The sequence below is a fragment of the Dinoponera quadriceps genome, unplaced genomic scaffold (assembly GCF_001313825.1).
Source record: "Dinoponera quadriceps isolate SergipeBrazil2010 unplaced genomic scaffold, ASM131382v1 scaffold323, whole genome shotgun sequence".
Taxonomy (NCBI): Eukaryota; Metazoa; Arthropoda; class Insecta; order Hymenoptera; family Formicidae; genus Dinoponera; species Dinoponera quadriceps.
Window position 1 is genome coordinate 149,511 of NW_014554579.1, and position 21,120 is coordinate 170,630.

General features: G+C 43.9%; 3 protein-coding genes and 1 long non-coding RNA gene across 11 annotated transcripts in view; 2 read left to right on the forward strand and 2 right to left on the reverse strand.

Moving 5' to 3' along the window:
* Positions 1–168: 168 nt before the first annotated feature.
* Positions 169–7,251, reverse strand: LOC106752156 (serine/threonine-protein phosphatase PP1-beta catalytic subunit). Of its 3 annotated transcripts, XR_001375122.1 has the most exons (7): positions 7,083–7,134; positions 6,242–6,313; positions 2,100–2,587; positions 1,939–2,037; positions 1,581–1,820; positions 1,350–1,521; positions 169–922 (listed from the first exon to the last, which is right to left on the reverse strand). XR_001375122.1 is itself a non-coding variant. In XM_014633669.1 (6 exons), the coding sequence occupies exons 1-6, from the start codon at positions 7,132–7,134 to the stop codon at positions 1,414–1,416; spliced, it is 1,059 nt and encodes a 352-aa protein (XP_014489155.1). In that variant the 5' UTR covers positions 7,135–7,251; the 3' UTR covers positions 169–1,413. The 3 variants fall into 3 exon arrangements, 2 of the variants coding, with proteins under 2 accessions (XP_014489155.1, XP_014489156.1); XM_014633669.1 differs by having other exon boundaries at positions 169–1,521; positions 7,083–7,251; XM_014633670.1 differs by lacking the exon at positions 6,242–6,313 and having other exon boundaries at positions 169–1,521; positions 7,083–7,251.
* LOC106752160 lies at positions 5,283–8,572 on the forward strand. The gene is made up of 6 exons (XR_001375124.1): positions 5,283–6,189; positions 6,273–6,744; positions 7,173–7,281; positions 7,637–7,784; positions 8,252–8,323; positions 8,484–8,572. It is a non-coding gene; the product is annotated as an uncharacterized LOC106752160 (long non-coding RNA).
* LOC106752157 (mortality factor 4-like protein 1) lies at positions 7,407–9,497 on the reverse strand. The gene is made up of 6 exons (XM_014633671.1): positions 9,265–9,497; positions 8,984–9,101; positions 8,465–8,773; positions 8,176–8,388; positions 7,923–8,092; positions 7,407–7,814 (listed from the first exon to the last, which is right to left on the reverse strand). The coding sequence occupies exons 1-6, from the start codon at positions 9,290–9,292 to the stop codon at positions 7,642–7,644; spliced, it is 1,011 nt and encodes a 336-aa protein (XP_014489157.1). The 5' UTR covers positions 9,293–9,497; the 3' UTR covers positions 7,407–7,641.
* A 947-nt stretch (positions 9,498–10,444) lies between these two features.
* The window catches only part of LOC106752155 (homeobox protein extradenticle), a 43,603-nt gene continuing 32,927 nt past the window's right edge, over positions 10,445–21,120 (forward strand). For 4 of the 6 annotated variants that reach the window (XM_014633666.1, XM_014633663.1, XM_014633668.1 and 1 more), the window contains exons 1-2: positions 10,446–12,439; positions 14,354–14,427. In XM_014633666.1, coding sequence (XP_014489152.1) covers positions 12,207–12,439; positions 14,354–14,427 — 307 coding nt within the window. In that variant the 5' untranslated portion in view covers positions 10,446–12,206. Of the gene's footprint in view, positions 12,440–14,353; positions 14,428–21,120 lie in introns of all 6 variants that reach the window. The other 2 variants (XM_014633664.1, XM_014633662.1) reach the window with 2 other exon arrangements.

The window sequence follows — 21,120 nt, forward strand, 5'->3', positions numbered from 1 at the left end:
ATATATATATATATATATATATATATATATATATATATATATATATATCGTAAGAAATTTGAAGTCACTAAAATCGAAAGCACCGTGAGAAGCATTCACTGCGATGTTCACGCGATCGCAATGAGATCAACCCTTGTATGAGTCGGGTGATGGCATATCTGACGTTCATTTTCATCGCAAGCGTGAAAAGTTCGCGACTGAGATTCTTCCTCTAAACGCATTTCTTTCCTCTCTGTGTTTACACATTCCCTCCTTTAATCCCCCTTCTATCCTTCGAACAAAGTCGTACAATCATACGCGTGGAAGCGTTATCTTAAAAATACTGATTTCTCTCCGGATTCATCGCGCGAGAATAAACAACCTAATTCGCCTACGATATATCGTGCAGTCGGAACACGATGATAATAGAATTAAACTCGGTATGAGTAATGCGCTCTGAGAGAAAGGATAAATGAACAAAAATATATATGGATGTGTGCAGCATCTCTCACAAAATGATGAATGACTTAAAATTAACTGCTAAAGCAGTGCTAAAAGTAATATTAAAAATAAAAAAAAAATATTTATATTATTAATATATGTATATGAATTAATATTACAAGTATAATAATATTCATATATACATATTAATAATAATAAAATAACAGCGAGTCTCATAATTACACTCAACATCAACAATGGAAGCAATAAATACAAATGAGAATGACGAAATGCTTTTTAAAGGGCGTCAACTTTCACAAAGAGTCACTCAAGTGGTGAGTGCCACTTGAGAATAAATTTGCCGCGAGCCCTTGCTAAGTCCGATGGAAATCAAATGACTCTCATTTCGTTAAGATGTAATTGTGAGGAAGGAGGTGAATCTTACACACTTTAGCTTTACGTTTATCAGATTAGGTTAGTTCTGTATCTCGACGTCTTCGTGCTGAAACACATGAAAACCAAAGACGAGATCAGATCATGGCATCCGGCGAGGTGTCATCGAAGCGCTTCCGCTACAAGAGACTACGGAGAAGATCTTTCGCAAGCCACGTGTCAGTATGTGTGAATCCATTAGCGTATCTTTGCCCCGTAAATCGAATCGTCCGTCGTCGTAACACGTGTGCGCGTTGGAAACACCGCGTGCTATATATAAATGTCTAAATCATCGGCGAATCATTGCATGAACCTAAATACATTGAGTAACGTCTTACATTTCATACCGCTCTTTCTTTTTTTGTTCTTTTTTGCTATTCTTTTTTCTTCCTCTTTCGTTCAACTGATGATTGTGGGAAATAGATTCGTAACTATGCACGTAAATGGTATCGCTAGTGTAGATTAAGTAAGCTTCGACAAGCATAAAGCAGATTTACCTAGCATGATAGCCTCCATTAAGGATAACCGCGTTTGTTGCTGTGCAGGATCGGTAGAAGGCTGTCATTTCTTTTTCGCTGGATTCCTCTGTGGTGTGGATGGTCTACCGGCTTGGCCCGTATTCATTCCTCCGTATTGATACTTGGCTTTCTTTTCCGACGGTTTCAAGATCTGCGCGAAAACACGACGTGAGTGAAATGTTAACAATGAATAAGAGTCGCCTCTCTCACCTGAAAACTGCACATCAGCGTCTCGTCGACGCTCATCATGCCGCCGGCGTTGTCGAATTCTCCGCAATAATTGGGCGCGGAAAACAATGTGACGAGTTGACGCTTGGCGAAAAACTCGTAGCCATCCTCGACCACCTGGTGTGCTCTGCATATCAGGTCCATATCGTGACGATTCAGGAATTTTGACACGACGTCCGGACCAAACGTGAACGAGACTCCTCTGTCATTTTCGCCCCAACCCTGAAACAATGTCGTCACAGTTGAGCCGTACTAATCAAAGGCTGGGCGAGAGAGAGAGAGAGATAGAGAGAGAGAGAGAGAGAGAGAGAGAGAGAGAGAGAGAGAGAGAGAGTCTCACCTGAACATCCTTGTCGGGATCGGACCACAAAAGATCACAGAGAAGACCGGTATCAGGTACATCAGTTGGACGCATAATTCTTCGTATCTGTTCCATTCCCTGAAACAAACGAGAAATGTGAGAGCCGGGCTCACATACCGCACGAATGTCGTGCCGATTACCTGCAAGTCAGGACTGAGCCCGCCGTGGCAGCAAAAAATCTTCTCGTCGATGATCGCGGCGATCGGCAAGCAGTTGAAGCAATCCGTGAAGGTCTTCCAGAGCTTGATGTTGTATCTCCGCTTGCACTCGTCGTAAAAGCCGTATATCCTGTTTATGCTGGCGCACTCGTGATTGCCGCGCAGCAGGAAGAAGTTCTCCGGATATTTGATCTTGTACGCCAACAGCAGACATATCGTTTCCAAGGATTGCTTGCCTCGGTCGACATAGTCGCCCAGGAACAAGTAGTTGGCCTCGGGCGGGAAGCCGCCGTACTCGAAGAGCCGCAGCAGATCGGTGTACTGACCGTGTATGTCGCCGCAGATCTTAAGCGGCGCCTCAAGTTCCAGCAGGATCGGCTGCTGCAGGAAAATTTCCCGAGACTTGAGGCAGAGGCCACGCACCTCGGCCTCCGTCATGGTTACGGTCTTGCCCGGTCGACATCCTCTGACTGCGCCACAGAAACATCCACGGTTAATCGCGTCAAGTTGCAACAACACCGGGCCGGCCCTTCGTCAGTGCGGTGGAATCTCTCTATTCGAGAAACTCCCGGCTATATATTTATAGCCATTTTACGTTGAAATGTATTTTCTATCTATCTTTGTAACGCGAGAACGGTCTCTCTATCTCCGGAAAGAAATCGATAATGCCATTGTCACGTATAATTAGTGTAACTTGCGCCGCATTACTTGTGCGCGAAATTACTCCAATAATATCGCGTTACGTGTGATTACGCAATCTTTGGCAAAGTCGGCGTGACCGGCCGGTGCAATGAACGACATCGTTAACAGAACGTGTTCCCTTATGTCCACCGCGCTAACGAGGGGCCTTTTGTCGCGATCTTCTCGTCGTAGGTACATCGAGCATAACTCTACTTTGGGGCGTGGAAGAGAGATGATTAAGTCGGCCGGTATTAGCTGTCTCAATAAACAGGGGTGGATACGATTACGATTATTACAGATTACGGTGAGCCATCATCTTTGCCTATTCTCGAGCACTTGGGTACGGTACTTCCGGCGGTACTTTCTACGGTGATATCGCATCGACTAGAATAGCGTCAAAGGCGTGAAATTATTGACAAGCTCGTTGGAAAAGTTGTTCAGGAAGTACGAATTTCTCCTTGAGGGAAAGAGAAAGATAGAGGGGAGAAAAGGAAATAGAGAAGAGCTACGTTCGACACACATCCTAGAGTATTACTTAGCTACTATGAATCGTGATAATATAACACTCTGGATAATTCGACTTTTCTCGGCTCGATTTTTCAGTCTCGAACACACAGAATAACGCGAGTTACTATGAAAATGAAAAAGAAGCAACCACATGATTACAAATTTAGCGAAAAGTGTGCGATTCAAACTCTAATTTTATCCCGTTTTTATCGCCGATTCTCATTTTGTCCCTCCTGTTCTTTTTTCCTTCGGAAGGATATTTTCCAAAGCAGACGTCACGCGACATCCAAAGCGTTAATAAACGGCGCACGGAGGTAGAGGGAATAAGCAATTCAACGACATCCAGTGTAGATCGTCTCTCTTTATGACGCCACGGATGTGTCGTCGGACTGTTATTTATAGGCATATAAAGGGAATATTCACGGTGCGGCTGAACTAGGCCGATACTGGTTATTGGAAAACTGCATATTAGCAAGGTCACGGCGACCATAGAGCAGAGATGCAGAGCGACTCCGGTAGGAGAGCTATTGTCACCTTGGCGAGAAGTATTCCAGGCGAAACGCTGGAAATGTCATCGAGTTCAAAATAGGCTCACCGGAGAGTAAAAACAAACTTTGGAGGCACAAAATTCCACTCGATGGCAGTTTGTTACATCGTCGCATCGTACCGATATCATTCGCAAATTTATTTATATGCAAAAGTATGCTCTGCAATTAATCAAACCACATGTGTATACATTGTTCAATTTACGCATAACCTAATTTTGATTACGTAAGTTGATCAATTCAATGAAAGAAGCTCGATATTCGGACTCGATGGAGATATTAATGTCTCTCGCGAATGAGCTGTTAAAATATTCAGCGCAAGTATTTCTATCTTTTGACGGCCGTATCTTTTCTCTGTGATTGAAATTAAGTTCGCTTAAATTCGATCCAAGACTTCAAGAAGAAAACCGACGCGTGCAAGATGTCCGATAATTAAAACTGCTCGTCGTATAAATCGCCACGCTCTTACAAGATGTGTGATGGGGAGAAAATGATAAATCTAAAATAACTTGTCCCTGAAGAAGTTAAAAATAATTAGCAAGGTCTTGTTAGCGATGATTCTGGAGTAACGTTCGTTTCAGGGACATGCGACGAACGTGCTCGTTACCGTAAATTTTCAGCCTTGTGAACGCGTCTTCAGCCGCACGTGACGATTTCGCAATTTCGGCGCCCTAATAATAATGTATCTAAAAGTCAGCAAACCGACGATATTCACGCAATGTTTCACTTTTATACACACGCATGCGCCTAAGATCAATCTCTAGATGGAAGACTAGGAATTTAAAATAAATCGACCCTGAAGAAGTTAAAAATAATTCGTTCTAGCAGCTGAACTTAAGTTTTATTACGCGTTAGTGATGATCAATCAATGCTCAATGACGTGATCTTTCGGTACGTTACTCGCGTTTTGCGAGAAATGTCGAACGAATAGTAATCCCGCTAGATTCGAAACGAAAGTAAAAAATCTTCCACGTTCGCATTGTGCCCTTGTTAAATTCTCGCTTTAAATACATCAAAATGATGAATGATAAAGTTTGCGTATGTAATAACGGTCCGAAACGTTGAATCCGATACAAAATTTTTTTACGTCGGAAAATATAATTTTTCCGAAATAAAAAAGAAGGAAAAAGGGGGGGGGGAAGAGGAGCTAGAGAGAGAATTGTACATGTCCGAAGAACAGCATAAAGAGGATGTATCGAGAGGAGTTAAAGCATACGCACATCACCGATCAACTGCGTAAAAACATCTATCAATATACTAATATATCTAATAAGCGTGCGCTAAACTAATATCTACGCTACATCTTCAGCTAACGTTGTTCGACAAATTCTACAATTTTTACGTAACGTTTTTAGGAAACGTTTTAATTGGTAGGGCCGAATACAGGAAGAGGTAAAAAAAAAAAAAAAAAAAAAAACCNATCGACAAATTCGGAGTAACTTAAGGGGTTGAAAGCATCTGCGTTAATATACCCGTATCCCAAATAATAAACACGCGAGCTGTATGCGTATGTGTGGTCATCGTCGTGCCTTTAAATCTACACTATGAAAAACTCGACAGGATCAACGATTGAGCGAGTGAGCGAGCGAGCATATATATGTATGTATGTATGTATAGAGAGAGAGGGGAAAGGGGGGAGCATCACACTTGCGTGCAGGATTTGGGTCTACTTGTGGGAAGCGGAAAGAAGTGAAAAGAAAAAGACAAAAAGAAAGAGTTGGACGCGAGTGAGCGCGACACGCCGAGAAGCAATATCCTATATTCGCAGCGCGTATTTAATGCGTATTTAATGCGTATTTAAATGCGACTGTTCGTTGGTCCACAGATTTATATGTGGCACGCGTCAAAAAGAATGAAGCTTTGAGATTGAGATTTCAATTGTGACGATTTAAACCGAACAGTACATGAGATAATTCGTTGATAATTTTTGAAATTGAAGAGATCAAAAAGAAGGCGATATTATGTCTGAAAAAGGACAGACGTTCGTGTAAAGAGAATAGTGAGAACCATTGGAGCTACATGTGACTGCTCTGAGTCACTTTGAATGATGCGTCCAACTTGAAACGCGACGCTAATTGCAAAAGACACACAAGACAGCGATAACGATCTCGAGCGCGATTACGTGACACTTGTCTCGCAGCTCGCTACGAACGTACCAAACTCGATCTTTATATTTGCATGGTTACGTTTAGAGCTAAACGCACTGCTACACGAGCGCGTGAATGCAGTCCACGGGACGATAACGAAATATAAAAGTAGGCGCAGCTAAATAAAAAGATAGCTCTACGTGGGAAGAGAAAGTTTTCTGTTGTTGCTGTGACGACATGGTTGTGGTGATGGTAATTATTGTTATGTTGTGACGTTGTTGTTGTTGTTACTGTTGTTGCGTACCGACGAAGTCCGACGAGAAAATATCTTTTAGCTTGGCTTTCTTCTGAACCTGGTCTTTCTGCGTGTGGTATACTTTACCGCACAAGGGAGTTCCGCATTCGCGTAGCATGAGAGAGAGAACAAACAAAAAGAGAGAAATTTGTTTTTTTCCTTCTGTGCGCCTCAAGAGAACGAGGATGAAAGATTGCGATTGTGGTGGTCAGTGGCAGGGAAGATGGTGATTGAGGAGAGAGAGAGAGAGAGAGAGAAGTGGAGGGGTTCTTTAGTCGTGACAGAGATACGCTGACAGGTATACTGAGAGAATGTGTATGTGTGTGTGTGTGTGTGTGTGTGTGAGAGAGAGAGAGAGGGAGAACGAGCGAAATAGAACGAGAGAAATAGCGAGATTGAGAGAGACAGACAATTAGACGTAGCGGAACTCTGAGCGAAAGAGACGTCTCTCCGACTTTTCACACAATTCGTGTATCATAGTGACGACGGCGACGCATTGGTATGACGCACAGGTAAGATCGATATCTTTCCTACGTTTTTTAAGCCGATCGTCGGGGAAATCGCGCAGTACGGAGGAACGACAAGCGTTCCAAACACCATGTAGGCACGGAACTATCGAAGCCGCGTTGCGGTTTGTTCCTCTTCAGATGATCGGAAGAGCCATGGTGGTGAAGGAGCGCGCAAATAAACGTACCCACACGAGTATGTACACACGACGGGTACGACGCGTTCACGACAGTCGGTTTACGATGCAGCTCGTTCTCATGGGACGCACGCTCCGCGAAATCTCCGACGGGAAACGCGTAATGTGCGTGTTTTTCGCGCCGGCCACCCCTTTATAATCACGTACCTTCTAGTAATCTCTGTATCAAGTTGTCGATATTCAAGTCGACATCCGCCATTTTTTCCTGCCACTGACTGACTGGCCCGATGTTCGCAGACTGGCTCGTAACGCGCGCATTTGCACTACTGCCGCGATGCGACACGGGCTTACACCAGCGCGCCCGAGTATCCTCTGTTGATTTTATCGACTGCCGCTTACTCTAGAGGTAAAGGGATATCATGCTTGATTTCTATATCGTGAAAAATTCTTTCTGGATAAGTGCTTTCGCAGGATATCTTGAGTCGCATACTTTAGTGCATTTGTTCCTGAGATTTTATTTTCAACAAATATTAAATGCAATCGCTATGTGTATCTTTTTCTTTAATTACCGAAGACGCAATTTGTTCATATAGCTAAAGTTACTACTCGCTAGTTTATTTAAAACAATAAAGCTTAAAGAGTATTAGCATTCTCGCGCTTATATGTATTATTTTCTGATATAATTACCATATATAAAATATTATAAAGAGAAGTTCGGGAAATGTTTGTTAATTGTGTGTGGACAAATCTGTTTCTTTCAGCCGATTTAACCATATTTCCGATGATAATCTGGTGGTGGGTCCGTGTAATCCTGCTGAAGATTGAAGAGTTCAGAGTTATTCTTCTGCAGATATTGCAAGAATTCATGAAAATGTGTTAGCAACAATTGAATGCTCCTTTCATCTAAAGGTGTGTACGACAGCATACCACCAAGTCTCACTGTAAAATTATAAGATATTTCAAGAAACTAGAAAATTACCATCTAAGTGAAAACTACTGATAAATAATAATAAAGGACAATTGTGGAAAAGTGGGTATTTGATTTACCAAATAGTCTGAGTAAGTGAAATGCACCGTACAGTTGACTTGGCAGTGTTTCCGGATTGTCGTTCATTATCTGTATAAATTGCGGTCGTTCCCACTTGTACAAGAGTTGAAGGCCCAGTGTAATGTTGAAATATTCACGAATGCCCTTCGTTATTTCCAATGTACTCTCTCTAAAATATGGATATAGAAAATTTGAGCGTATCCTCATATGCAGTGTATATTAGAATAGCACAATGAGACTACAGATTTATACTTGATATCATTTGTCTTTCCCAATGATTTCATCTCCACATAATCATCTAATATTTTGTCGACTGTATTCTTCACAGGTAACGCCGGCAATTTGTGATGCTTCAATATCACTTCAGATTCATCAATTAGGACAAACTTCAATTCTTCGGGTAATTTGATCTTAACTTCCACTTTAGTAAGATATTCTTCAGTTTCACCGGATGGTTCTAGTCGACTAAAGCGTTTTATAAAGTGTGTCGATGATATACAATCAACCAAAAATATATCACAATATATATTATGTAACAAACCTTCGCTTTTTACGTGTAGGTTCAGACGTAGAATCATGAGAGGATGAAGGTGTCGCCATGCTGCTTGAGCCTTTGCTAAAGCGATTTATACTTTTGTCAGGTGTTGCTACAGGTGTACTTGCCCTACTATCTGTGTCTTTCTCTCTAACCCCTTCACTCCTTCTTCCCTGTGTCTTGGTTGTTGTGCTTCCCTTCTTATTTTTCTGCGTAGATTGCTGATTTGAGTGAGCTCTCTGAACTTCCCGTTGCCTCTGTACATTTGCCTCATTATATTTGAGAACTCGACTCTCCGGAACCCATTCGTCCCAACTATTTTGACGAGAATATACTGTTGTTTAAGATAGTATAGTATAGGTAACGATATATGAATTGTAAATTTTCTCGATGCTGACAGTAAATATTGAAACACAAACTTTAGTTTTATTAATCTAACAAAAATATAGTCCAGTCTTAAATAATAAGATCATGGAGGAAATAAATATTCGATATCGTAGCTGCAAGCAGTATATGGGTACTTACTTTTTATTCCAGCCAGCATAGTGGATAAAATATTTGATTTGTTTCTCCTTAGTAATAGAGGACTTCAAACACTTTGCTTCATAGATTAATGGTCCATGAAAGCACAATACCTTCTCACCTAGGAAATATGCAAATTATATTTGCAATTCAAACATATATCTGTGCAATTAATAATATTTAAAATAAGATAAGAGGAAGTGAGATTAAGATTTAATTTCGTTAAAAATTTATCCTTATAATTCTTATAACATAAGAAGGCTTTCTGTAAAGTTGACACATACCTTCTTGAAATTTACATTTGGGTGGCATTGTGTCTTAGATGCTGCCAAATATAAATAATATACGAACTATTACGATTATTTTATATTCTTGTAAACTGTGTGTGTTGGTTAGATAGACAATTTTCTAACAAATATCATCGAAATATATTCACTTCTAACCAATACGTTCCCGATATTTCAACTGTATCGACCATGTAATGCCGACGCCATGCTTTATAAATAGCGTACTATTCTCTAGATGTCTCTCTCTCCTTTACAGTTGAGTTTCTTTATTGTTAATCTTCATTGTAATTGTATAAAACATTCAAGTTTTAATTCTTTATAAGATATAATACACATATATTGTTACACATACTGCTGTTACATGTAACTTTATATTTGGTAAACACTTTATTATTCAAATACAGATTAATGTGTTTTATTTCGTTTATTTCTTATTCATCTCTATTGCGATAGATACTAATTAACGATGGGATAATAAGTTTAATCGTTATTTCAGGATAAATAAAAAATATAACGTTCGATCTGTTGCCGCGGCTAGGCTACACTTTCCATGTTACGTGCACGTTCTTCTTTTCGTACAAATTATATCTTTCAATTAAATTTGTCTTGGAATAATCTTTTCAAACATTACATGTTATCCAAATCGCTGGATTTAGCAATTAAGTCTTCCAAAATTTATAATAAATGGAAATGCGGATTCGTTCTGCACTCCAAGTGCCGCTTTAGACCCCTTATTTAGCTGCAAAATAAGAGGTCTAATAACACCCTTTATTTTTAGTACAAATAATGGGTCTAAGAAATTAGCAGATTCGCTACTTTCGCGTATGATGTTGCAAACTGAAGGGAAAGATTTGTATTTTTCAAGGGATATGAATCTCCTTTATGATTTTCTTATCTACATAAAGCAGTTCGGTACATTTTAACAATTCCAGAATTGCATTAGATGTCAATTTTTACTCAATTTTTACTCATGTAGCTTAAGTGTGAAAAACAAGCAAACTGAATATCTGGAAAGTAATATGAAAGTGGCTCTGAAATCATTATTAAAATGATTATGATCCCATTGTGAATTAGTATCTACAGCTGACGTATGCCGCAACCTTTGATGAACGTTTCCCGCTTCACGCTGTCCATGGCCGTTCTCGCTATTGGCGGCCATCTTGCACGAGCGAAGCTTGCGCACAAGAGTTTCCGTAATTTATAACCGCATGTATAAGTTCTTCTCGCTTTATCGATACGTTTTCGTGCAATGCATCGCGATCTGCAATCTCTTTTGCATCTTCGTCCTGATCCACTTTTATTCAATGACAGTATCTACGAAGTGAGACGCTGCATAGTAGAAAGAAAAAAAAAAGTCGGAAGAGAGGGAGTGAGAGGAGAATGAGCGGAGCGTGCGCTAAGTTCGTAACAGAGGCAACGCTACACACCGCAAGGCCGAACGCCGGGAATACAACGCACTCGCAAAGCGGCGTTCCTTTCAAGCAATCACTGGGCGTTATATTTGGTAGAACGTTCGAATGTGGAGGAGGTTATGAGATCGCAGGAACGAATACATAGATCATGCCATCGTAAATAAGGTGAATGCGCATGCGTGCAACAGCGAGAGGATCGGAAAAGGTAGGACGCACCACCGGCCGGTGAAGCGAGAGGCAGATGCATGGTGACCTCCTGATTGGCCACGGCGGCTGCTATGGCCGCCGATTGGCGCACGCGTACGTCACAGTACTGGCAGGTATACTACGGACGCGGCGATCGTACACCCGCAAGCCGCAGCAGCGTTGCAGTCGCTCGAGCGACCGAGAACAGTGAGAAGAGGGACGGAAACGGTCGGTCCGCGCGCGTGCTCGTCGTCGTCGTTGTTGCTGCCTTGTAAGGCGGAGAAAAAAGCTTTGTGTGCAACGTTCGTGTGGCGCGAATAGCTCGGATAACAACGCCGATCTTCCTTAGCCGTAGCAAATAAAACATACGCGACGAGAGTGTATATACTCATATATATATATACATATAAATATATATATACACACACACACACACACATAGTGAAGCATCGCGACGAGGGGAGCAGTGCGGGCCGGGCGCGACGCCGACCGTCTCGATACACAACCGCGTATACGTAAACCCGACAATCCGTCAAAGTTTAAAGCCGCCGTAGGTGGCATTTTCAACGATCTATATTGTGTATACCAGACTTTAGACCGATAATTTAGAAGCGTGCGCGAGTGCGTCACGGTGCGTCAGAAGGAGAAGATAGAAAAAATCGGTGCGACACGCACGAAGCAGAAAATCGTGGCACAGACGGTGAGCGCGAGAGCAAGATCGACAAAGAGGGGGAGAAAGACGGAGAGGGGAAGAAAGGAACGAAACGGAGCGAGTTAAAACGCCGAACGGTACGCAAAAGGCACAAAGGCCATAGCAGCGACAACGACGACGGCGGTGGTAACGGCATAACCTCCAAAAGACGTTCGCGCCGCGCGAGGCAGCGGTGCGTGAAGTCACGAGGTATTCGAAACGGCAGAGAGAAAGAGAGAGGAAGAGAGTATATTTTTGCAAGTGTGCAACGCGTGAGTCTCCATACGTGGTCGGCGAACGTGTTCGCGAGTCGTACACGTGCACCGTCATCGTCTCGTCCCGTGTGGCACCATCGACATTTATCGGACGGTGCAGCAGGCCGGAGAAGGAACGTATAGTTGTTTGATCGAGCTTCCCGACAAGTTTCTCAAGCGACGACACACTGGTATACGAGTACGCCTAGGTACGCGAGAACGACCGTGCCGTTACATCGGGCCATCGCTTTTCGTCGCCACAAACGCATAGGTAAACACGCAGCAACGGTTATTACGTGTGCAAACACATATATAGTACACACACACACACATACACTCCTCATACGACAAACACGTTGGCCGGTTGCTGATTACTGTGCGGACTGAGTCCGGTTGATGGATGAAACTGGCAGAATGTTGCAACACGGAGGATCGGGTGTGGGTCTGATGGGTGGAAACCAGGGTCAGGCGACCCAGAACACTGCCGGTTACGGCAGCATGGGTCCGGTGGACGGTACCGCGGCTCAAGGCCCCGACCAAGCGGTCGAGGCCAGGAAACAGGACATCGGCGAGATCCTGCAGCAGATTATGAACATCACGGATCAGAGCCTGGACGAGGCGCAAGCTAGGTAAGTTTCTTCTTTCGGATGTGTTCCGCCATTTTTTAATATGTGTGCGCGCGGAACGCGTCTCTCGTTTCCTCCGTATCGCTTGAAAAAAAAAAAAAAAAAAAAAAAAATGTTTTCCACCGCATCTTCGCACCTTTCATCGCGCCGTAAGTAGTCGCCGACCGGTGTTTCGATATTCACGACGCGACTGGCGTAGCGTTTGATTGGCGCATAGTTGTTTCGACGGTGAAACGTTCGGAGGCCGTCAATGATACGTTGGAGTGGAAATTATGTTTACGGCTCGTTAATCGGCGGATTAAAAGGTTTTAATGGTACTTTCGATTTACGGGGTCGACTCGTTACCAGTCGAAGTGCCGTGTAAACGAAATTCCCATAAAACCAAGACGACGCTCGCGTATAAAACACGGCGCGTGCTTTTATTTTCAAGTTTCAGGTTACGATGGTTCACGGACACTGCATTAAAGACCGCGTAGATTATTATCGGGCGTGCATCGCTTCTTGCAACGTCACGCAAGAAATACCCTTCCGTATTTTCTCCTTGCTATTTCACCTAGCCACATTGAAAAAAGAAAAAAGGGAGAAAAGGAAAATGCGAAGCTTTACGTGATTCTTTGTGATTGTTATAATTGTACACTTACGTTAATGAGACAAATGAGAGGAACTTAATGACGGTAAACGCACCACGAGTATAATTATCGTTCGTACGAATTTTGCACATGCATTGTTCATTGACGCGTCGATCGAATTACGGAACGTATCTCGACAAACATTCTTGATTTCTCGATAATAATTTCGTCAACGAGACCGCACTCTCGTGTAAAATTCCAAATCAACGTACACGCCATTGAGGTAAAGTGAATTTTATTTGAAGTTAAATACAATTCAACTCTGAATTACTCGCATTGATAACAGTTTTCAAAAAAATGTCGGCCACCAACGATACAATCGATCCGAGATGCCGCAAACAAACAAACAAATGTTTCGTCGTAAAGTGACGTTGGTGTGTAACGGGAACATACTGCTCGGCCGACACGCGCAACTCGAGCCCCTTGTACTCGAGTAGCGTATCGTTTGTGCGCGCGTTTAACACGGACCCGGCGTTGCGTGTGCGTTAAGTTATATTAAGTACCTGTCCGCGTGTTTGATGCCCCTGCAAAGAGGCACCAGATGTGTCTCCCACGAATACGTGCATTTTACGGGGAATGGGAGAGCTCTTGTAATTTCACGGCCGGCGTTAAACGCCGGCCATTTGAATACGGCCCTGAATTAAGTTAACGTTCTTATTAATACCGAGCCGCTAATTTCCGGTGCGTGCGGTGCTTCTTCAAACATTCGTCGTCTTTTTTCTCCGCGATGTTTGTTCCGTGAACGATCGGGTTTGAGGACAATTTCGGAACGAGTAGATATCTCTCTCTCTCTCTCTCTCTCTGTCTCTTTCTCAAGATCCGATCATTCATATTTTACACACGAGGTCTGTTCTTTATTGCTGTGCTTTCTGAGCTACTTTGTAATCTTTTTATTTTCCTCTTCCACCAAGTTGCACATAAATACCTACTTCGTTTTAGGTGCACACAGTGGCGTAGCTGTAAAGAACAGATCTGTGACTGCTATCATTGCATACGCTGTATAACATTCGCGGATTAAGCTTCGTAACAGCGCGATGTCTCATCCTTTGAGTATATTTTCTCCAATTAATTATTTTGTACATCCCTTTTTTTTCGTTCAATACAATTATTACTTTTGTCCTCGTAAACATTGTTTTGTATCGATCTGATCCATGATTTCGAGAATCTCACGGTATATTCCTAATTTCTTTTCTCTCAAATCTGTTCCGAATTTTTGCTAATTTTGCGACGCAATTTCAATTATCACCGAATCAATATTCGCTCACATACATTTCTCTTGCTTGTGCAGGAAACACACTCTCAACTGCCACAGGATGAAGCCTGCTCTGTTTTCGGTTCTTTGCGAGATCAAAGAGAAGACAGGTGAGCAATTTTATACGTCTCCCGCTTACTCCGCGTCGTTTTTGCCGAGGCTCGAATCACGCCCAGTTCGGATCATTAAACTTTACGCACGAACGACCCGCTTATTTTGCAGTGCGCTAACAAATGAATGGAATTTTTAAATGAGTCAATTTCAGCGCGATAAACCCGCGACGTGCCTATGGCGGCGACGGAGAGATTCCATCGAATTTCGTTTGCATCGTACCGGCAACGTCGGGATATTTATACGTACGTACTTGACGCGACACGCGGAAATCGAATGTTGCGGGGATGTATTATTATTTCTGCAGCGTCATTGATTGTATCTCCGCGCGCGAGAGTAGAGTTTCATTCGTACGGCGCCGCGAGTTATTGTGCGTCATAAATCATCGGTCTTATTTAAAGCGCTGACTTCCGACCGGTCGGTTGTTTGGGATTGATTTTTAAAATGTATTTTTAACACGCGGAATCGAAAGATAATCTCACGGTGAGTTTGCCTTTCGATAATCCCGCGTTTACTGACGAAGAGGTAACGATACCTGTCGTTATATTTGATAGACTGTATGTTAAGGACGAGAGATTCAGCGAGGAGTAGACAGATATTGTCAACAGACGGTGTATTTTCGCGTACTTTGGTAACGCTTCAAACGCGCGCGGAAATATCACCGTCATGTTATTACGGCCCCATAAGCCGCGGCATACTGAGAAATCGAAAGAGGGACCCCTATTTCGCATACGACGCACCCTTCGGCAAGACCACCCTCTCACATTCGAGACTCGTAAACATAATTTTTATGCGATGTTTGGATTACTTTCACACGCGGATCAAGAGACCGCGCAATTATTTTCGGAGCTGAAGGAAGAGGAAAAAGGGGGAGGATTTCCGTTTGGGGGTAAAAAGACCGCACCTCGTGTTATAAGCTAACTTTATCACATCACTCCTTTGCACACACTTGTGCGCCTACGCTAAGCAAGCGGTGATGTTATGCTACTTTGAAAATATCGTCTGTGCACCGAAAGGGAACGATGTGTTCTTTTCTCCTACCGCCGCCCAAGAGATCGCCATTGGTCGTTTTCGGAGCAACGCAATCATCTTTTTGCGGACGCGTCGGCGGCGCTATGCATCTTTATAACGCGTATTTTATTGCTCTTATTGTTTCTCTCCGGCTCACCTCCCTCCCTCTCGCGTTGCGTTACCAGTTATATCGGGATTTTGAACTGCGCGCTTTGCCCGAAAGCTTCAAGTCGTTGACCTCGTATCTCGCGTGCAACGAATGTGCCTTTATTGGAGTTCGATTAAAAGTATTATATAAAAAAAAACGAGCATGAAGTCTCGCGCGATCTCGAGGAGCGAATTAAACGACGAAATGAGCTCGCGTAGAAGCTCGATTCGAGTCTATCGTAAACAAAAAGGGCGTCAAAGTATGATGAGCACTCGAGACGATGAATCGTTTTAACGGTCCCCTGTATCTTTTACGAGTTCCGAGGCTGAATGTGTGCATGGTGGTGCGCTCGCGCGCGCGGAAAAATACTGCATCCTCGAGAGAGAGAGAGAGAGAGAGCGTTTCCTCGCTCTCATACGAGAGGAAAAAGAGAGACGCGAGATAGTCGTAGTCGAGTTTATGGGCGATGGCTGACGAGGCAGTGAAAAAGTACTAAACCGAGAGGAGCAGATAAACGCTATGTTAAGCAGACCGTTTTACCAGCCATTTAATATAATCGGCTCTCGCGAGCGAGCAGCGCGTCGCTCAGATAACTTCGGACCAGGGCCGTACGGGACCTTCCGCTTTGCTCCGCTCCGGGGCCTTATTTAACACCCTTTGTTCGCCGCCTGATGACTACCGCTCGACATTCGGCAATGAAAGCTACCTCATACCTTTGACCGCACACTTCTGAAAAGTCGCTCGGTAAGCATGATCATATGCGTTTTTTTAAATTCTATATTTGAAAAATTGTGAAAGGAAAGACCAAATTTTAGAATAAAGTGTCACTTTTCTACTTCAATGTTTGATCATGCATTCATAGAAAATCAAGTTACTGGAAAAAACATTGAATTTAAACGATGGTCTCGCGAGTGGTTTTATTTATAAAATCGTAATTTCGATACTTTTTATTATTTTGTTTCGATGGGTCTTCTAGTGTATTATGCCGGTATATATGAAATACACGCGGTTACACGCTGCGCGAGTAAGCGATTCATCGTTTAATTCGCATTAATGGGATGTTCCACTTTCTCGAACAGCGTGCATTGATCGATCGAGCTCTCGAGTCAGTCACAGCCTCCGACCAACGATTTGTCACGGTCGAATTGGAAGAGGCGCTTCCCGAAGGCGCGCTGATCTTCGAAAACCTGTTTCGTTCGGGTCGAGAGGGGGTATCGCTCAGGACGATTTCCCGTGGGACGTGCGACGCGAGATCCCGAAAGGCAGACAGACAGAAAGGCCGGCCAAAATCCGCGGGATTTCTCGGCTCGCCCTTCAACCGCGCGTGCGATCTCTTTTTCCGTTCCTTCGTTGCGTTAGCAGCTGCATAATAATCCACAACGCGCCGAAACCTACTCAAGGTAGATTCGCGGGAATGAAAATCTGGTCCGGCTGTCATTTTCGGTAATTGTCGGGTGCGTAAAATTGCCGGACGACTTTTCGACGCGCGAGCGATCGAAAACAAAATTAATCTACGAGCAAACAGATAATTCGGATCTATTTGAATAAATAATCATCCGCGTCGTTGCCATTAATCACGAATCGGCCAATATTGATTTCGCGGGACACAACGCTCCGATTGGCTGACTTTACTCGTCATCGCACCCGACGCGTCGGGACGCACGTGTGTCTCGCTGCGCGTCTCTTGCCGCGTTACGCGTGTGGAGATTGTCTACCTGTCGATTTAGCGGCGATTAATTTAATCGCACACTGACCGCCGCGTCTCGATTCCTCTCTCGCAGTTTTGAAACAATCCGCGCAACAATTAAAAATCCATACTCGATTTGGCCGCCAGCCAACGGTAATTCTATTTCCTTTCTACCACCGCGTCCAATACGCGTTTGCTTATGTGTGCCTGCACGCAGAAAAATTCTTGTTGTCGGCATCGACCGACAGCACATAGTTTCGATATAATACCGCTGTTCGGATTAAGGAAATTCAACGATCTTGATAGAAGTTGATCGAAAGGAAAAAAAGAAACGAACGAAAGGACATTCGGTCATGAACGATAAATTCTATTTTATGATAATTTTATATAAATCACACGCGATCTTTTGCGTCTCGCGTTATGTATTAATTCGAAGAAAGGTGAAACGAAGAAGCTCACGTGAGTGCATCGACTCTCCGTACATTTCGCTGTAACCCAACCGGCCGACCTTGATTTCACGGAGCGCATTTCACGCCGGATTCACCCTCACCCTTATCTCTCGTAATTAATGGTTCCGTTTGCTTCCATTTATTACGCGGCTACGACATCGAACTTTCCTCAACACGCCGGATGGAACATACTCGCGAGAGCGCCTTCGTGTCCGTCCGCTCGATTAAAAATGCACATTTCCTTCGTTGGATATGCGATGTAATTATCATTACAAATTTAGAGGATGGAACGAGCTTTTAATAAGAGGAATCGCAGAGCGTCGGACGGAGAAAAAGTTCAACGTCGCGGAAATAAGTACGCGCGCGCGATGGTAACGTTCGGATAATAATTGTCCCTCGAACGGAGTCAATCGTGCGCGGCCGCGTTCTTGTTATTGTTGCACACGAAACGCGGCTTCGGTTTTCGAGAGGAGTTGACGCCGCGCGTTCCAGCTGGAATGTCGTTCCCCTAGCTTCGCTTTCCTTTTCTTCTTGTTCCCGCGCCTTTCGTGCTCTCTTCTCCCTCAGCCTCTCTCACTCACTCGCTCCTTTTCTCACTCACTATCTTCCTATCTCTGTCTCTTCTGCGATCCTCGCATGCAGATGGGATACCAGCATCCAAGGTGAACCGGCCCCTGGTCCCTCTCTTTCTCTCTTTATTACTGCCTTTTCTCGTTTTCTATCTCTGTTCTTTTTTCTTTTTCTCTCTCTCTCTCTCTCTCTCTCTCTCTCTCTCTCTCTTTTCATCTCTCGGGTCTCGAACTTCACGGAGTCGACTAACGAGATTTGTCGGTTCGAGAGAGAGCTGCATGCGAGTGTGCATACTGATTTATCGCAAAAAATCGCGCGTAAACTCGCGGTAAATCGCACTGGTATATAACCACGTTCCTATTTCGTAGAGAAAGCTTTCTTAACGAGTTCACTCGTCGCAAACGCTCTTCCCTGTGCATCTCGTTAATTCCGGCGATTCACCTTAATTAACATCGACGATTATGCGTCACGTATTTCGCTAATTACGACGCGCGCGCTCGCTTGGAGCGGCTTGTGTGACGGGCAAAAGACTGCCACGATACGCGCGAATTATTATGCATTATGTGCCTATAGATACTGATAAAAGCGCGATGGTTGTATTATCAGGTAGCGGAATTACCGTAATACCCGCTTATAGATAACGTAAGTACACATTGTTTCGCGAGAGTTAACGCGAACGCTGTTGTCACGGCCTCGGATTTTATACGTAATGTTGTCACTGCGTAGATTACCGATGTCTTTTTATATTTCCCACATTTTCCTCCCCCACCCCGCTTCGGACTGTCAGCGGAACGACAGTCGGCTGATATCCGCTTAATTTCAAAGATAGACGTACGATGTGAACGTGCGAAGACTTCTTGCGCACCGACCACACTACCGAGACGAGGAAACAAAAGAGGAAATCCGAGAGAAAGAGAACGAGGAGCTATTGTGCTGTCAAGTTGTACACGACAGTCGCAGCGCGGTACCGTTAACGGAATTGCATTTAAGTCGCTTTAATTGCGCCGAGTTGCTGACCGGAAGTCGTCGTTATGGTCATTGCTCTCTCGCAATGTGGCACCGCTCTCTCTCTCTCTCCTGGTGCTCTTTAATTTAAGATTGATATCCGCGTTAAAAAACGGCGATACATTTGATTTTTATATATTTTATTTTTCTTTCTCGCGCGAAGTGGAGGGCCGAATTCTGGCCAAATGAACAGATTCACTCGGATCACCGAATCGAACGATAAATATCTAGCGACGAGAGTGGGAATTCCGCTTTGCGGAATTCGTCGTGCGTGTGACATGCCACGGGCGTGTGTACGGCGCAGGAGGTCGATTTAACAAACCATACGTTACGCCACGATAAAATCTCACAAACCTATAAACTTCGAGCTCGAAGCTAGGTGCGGGTACGTTATATCATAAAAATCCAGTAAAATAAGCTCGTAAACCGAGCGAGAGAGATAGGACAGAGAATGAGTGGGGAAGAGAAAGAGAGATAGAGGAAGCGGCTCGTGTTGCGATATAAACTCTCTTTGCGAATACGTGTGTCTCACGTATGTGCGTGCGATATTTTAGAGCACCTATTCGAGATCATTCGAGGTTCGAATTTCAAACGAGATGTTGCTCCATTCCAATTGCTCGCAAGCGTAATTGGGAGAAAAATAATATTTTGTAACACGATGCGACTGTGCGTATACTTCACAACTGTGATACTCCGAGCTACGTGTTCGCTTTAACTAATTAAACAATTTTAATCACCGGAGAGAGAGAGTTAATATTAAAATAGAAATATAAATGTGGAAACATTTGAAATGAATGTTCCGTCTGCATTTAAAGACATATCCAGCAATTGGTACGTGTCTCATATCCACACAGCACAACGCACTTCGTACGATTTATCGGAGCGCCGGTTCGAGCATCTTAGATTATCGTTGGCCGGCGTATTCACGTCCCGCGCGGACAAGAGAGAGAGAGGAGAGTGATCTTTCGAGAGGCTAATTGGAAGACTCTCGAGGGCTACTCTCTCGGCGCTCCTATGCGCACACCGTGGGCAGGCGTTCTCTTAATCGTATGGTAATTCTATGGAGATTGCATGGGGCGAGGAGAAGCTCGCAGCTCGGATCGTTAGGCCCTTTTCGTCCCCGCTGGGACCTAAACCAACCCGGCCGTCGTCCTACTAGCGCTTCGCTATCCAGCTTCCAATCATCCGCTCCTCGCCCATCATCTCGTCTCCCAAGAAATTTCTTTTTTTTTTTCTTTTCGCATGCGGCTCGTTGCCTTCGTACAGAAAGATAAATCCGCGCGGGGGAGGGCAATCAACTCGCTCGAGATTAAACTCCACATCGAGGCGGTCATCGTTAATTAATTTCAACGCAAGTTAAAATCCAGAAGACGAAAGTTCAATTTCTATTGAATTTCACCATTCGCAGCGATAAATGGTAAAATGTTCAACAAACGTTCGACGGGATATAACGTCGCGCTGCTCTATCGTCCACCTTCGCTTTCCCTCATATATTCTTCTTCGGAGCAGAGACCCGAAGTGACAAGTGAATGGCGTGTCACCCTTGATAGGGGACGGTGGGTGAGAGGGATAACAATAACTTCGTGTTGCTCCTCGTCGTGAAATAAGTATCATTCTGTCTCGTTTTCATACGTAGGCGACCTCACAATCGCCACTGTCAGTTTGTGTCGGAAAGAAACCGCGATTATGCGCGCGCAAGGAATGAGTGTGCGCACACACATACACACACGTGGGACGCCACTTACTCTGTCGCGCGCAAATGCGAGCGTTATCGTTGATCTAACTCCATTCCAATTCCGTCGGAGTACCAGATGACAGGAGA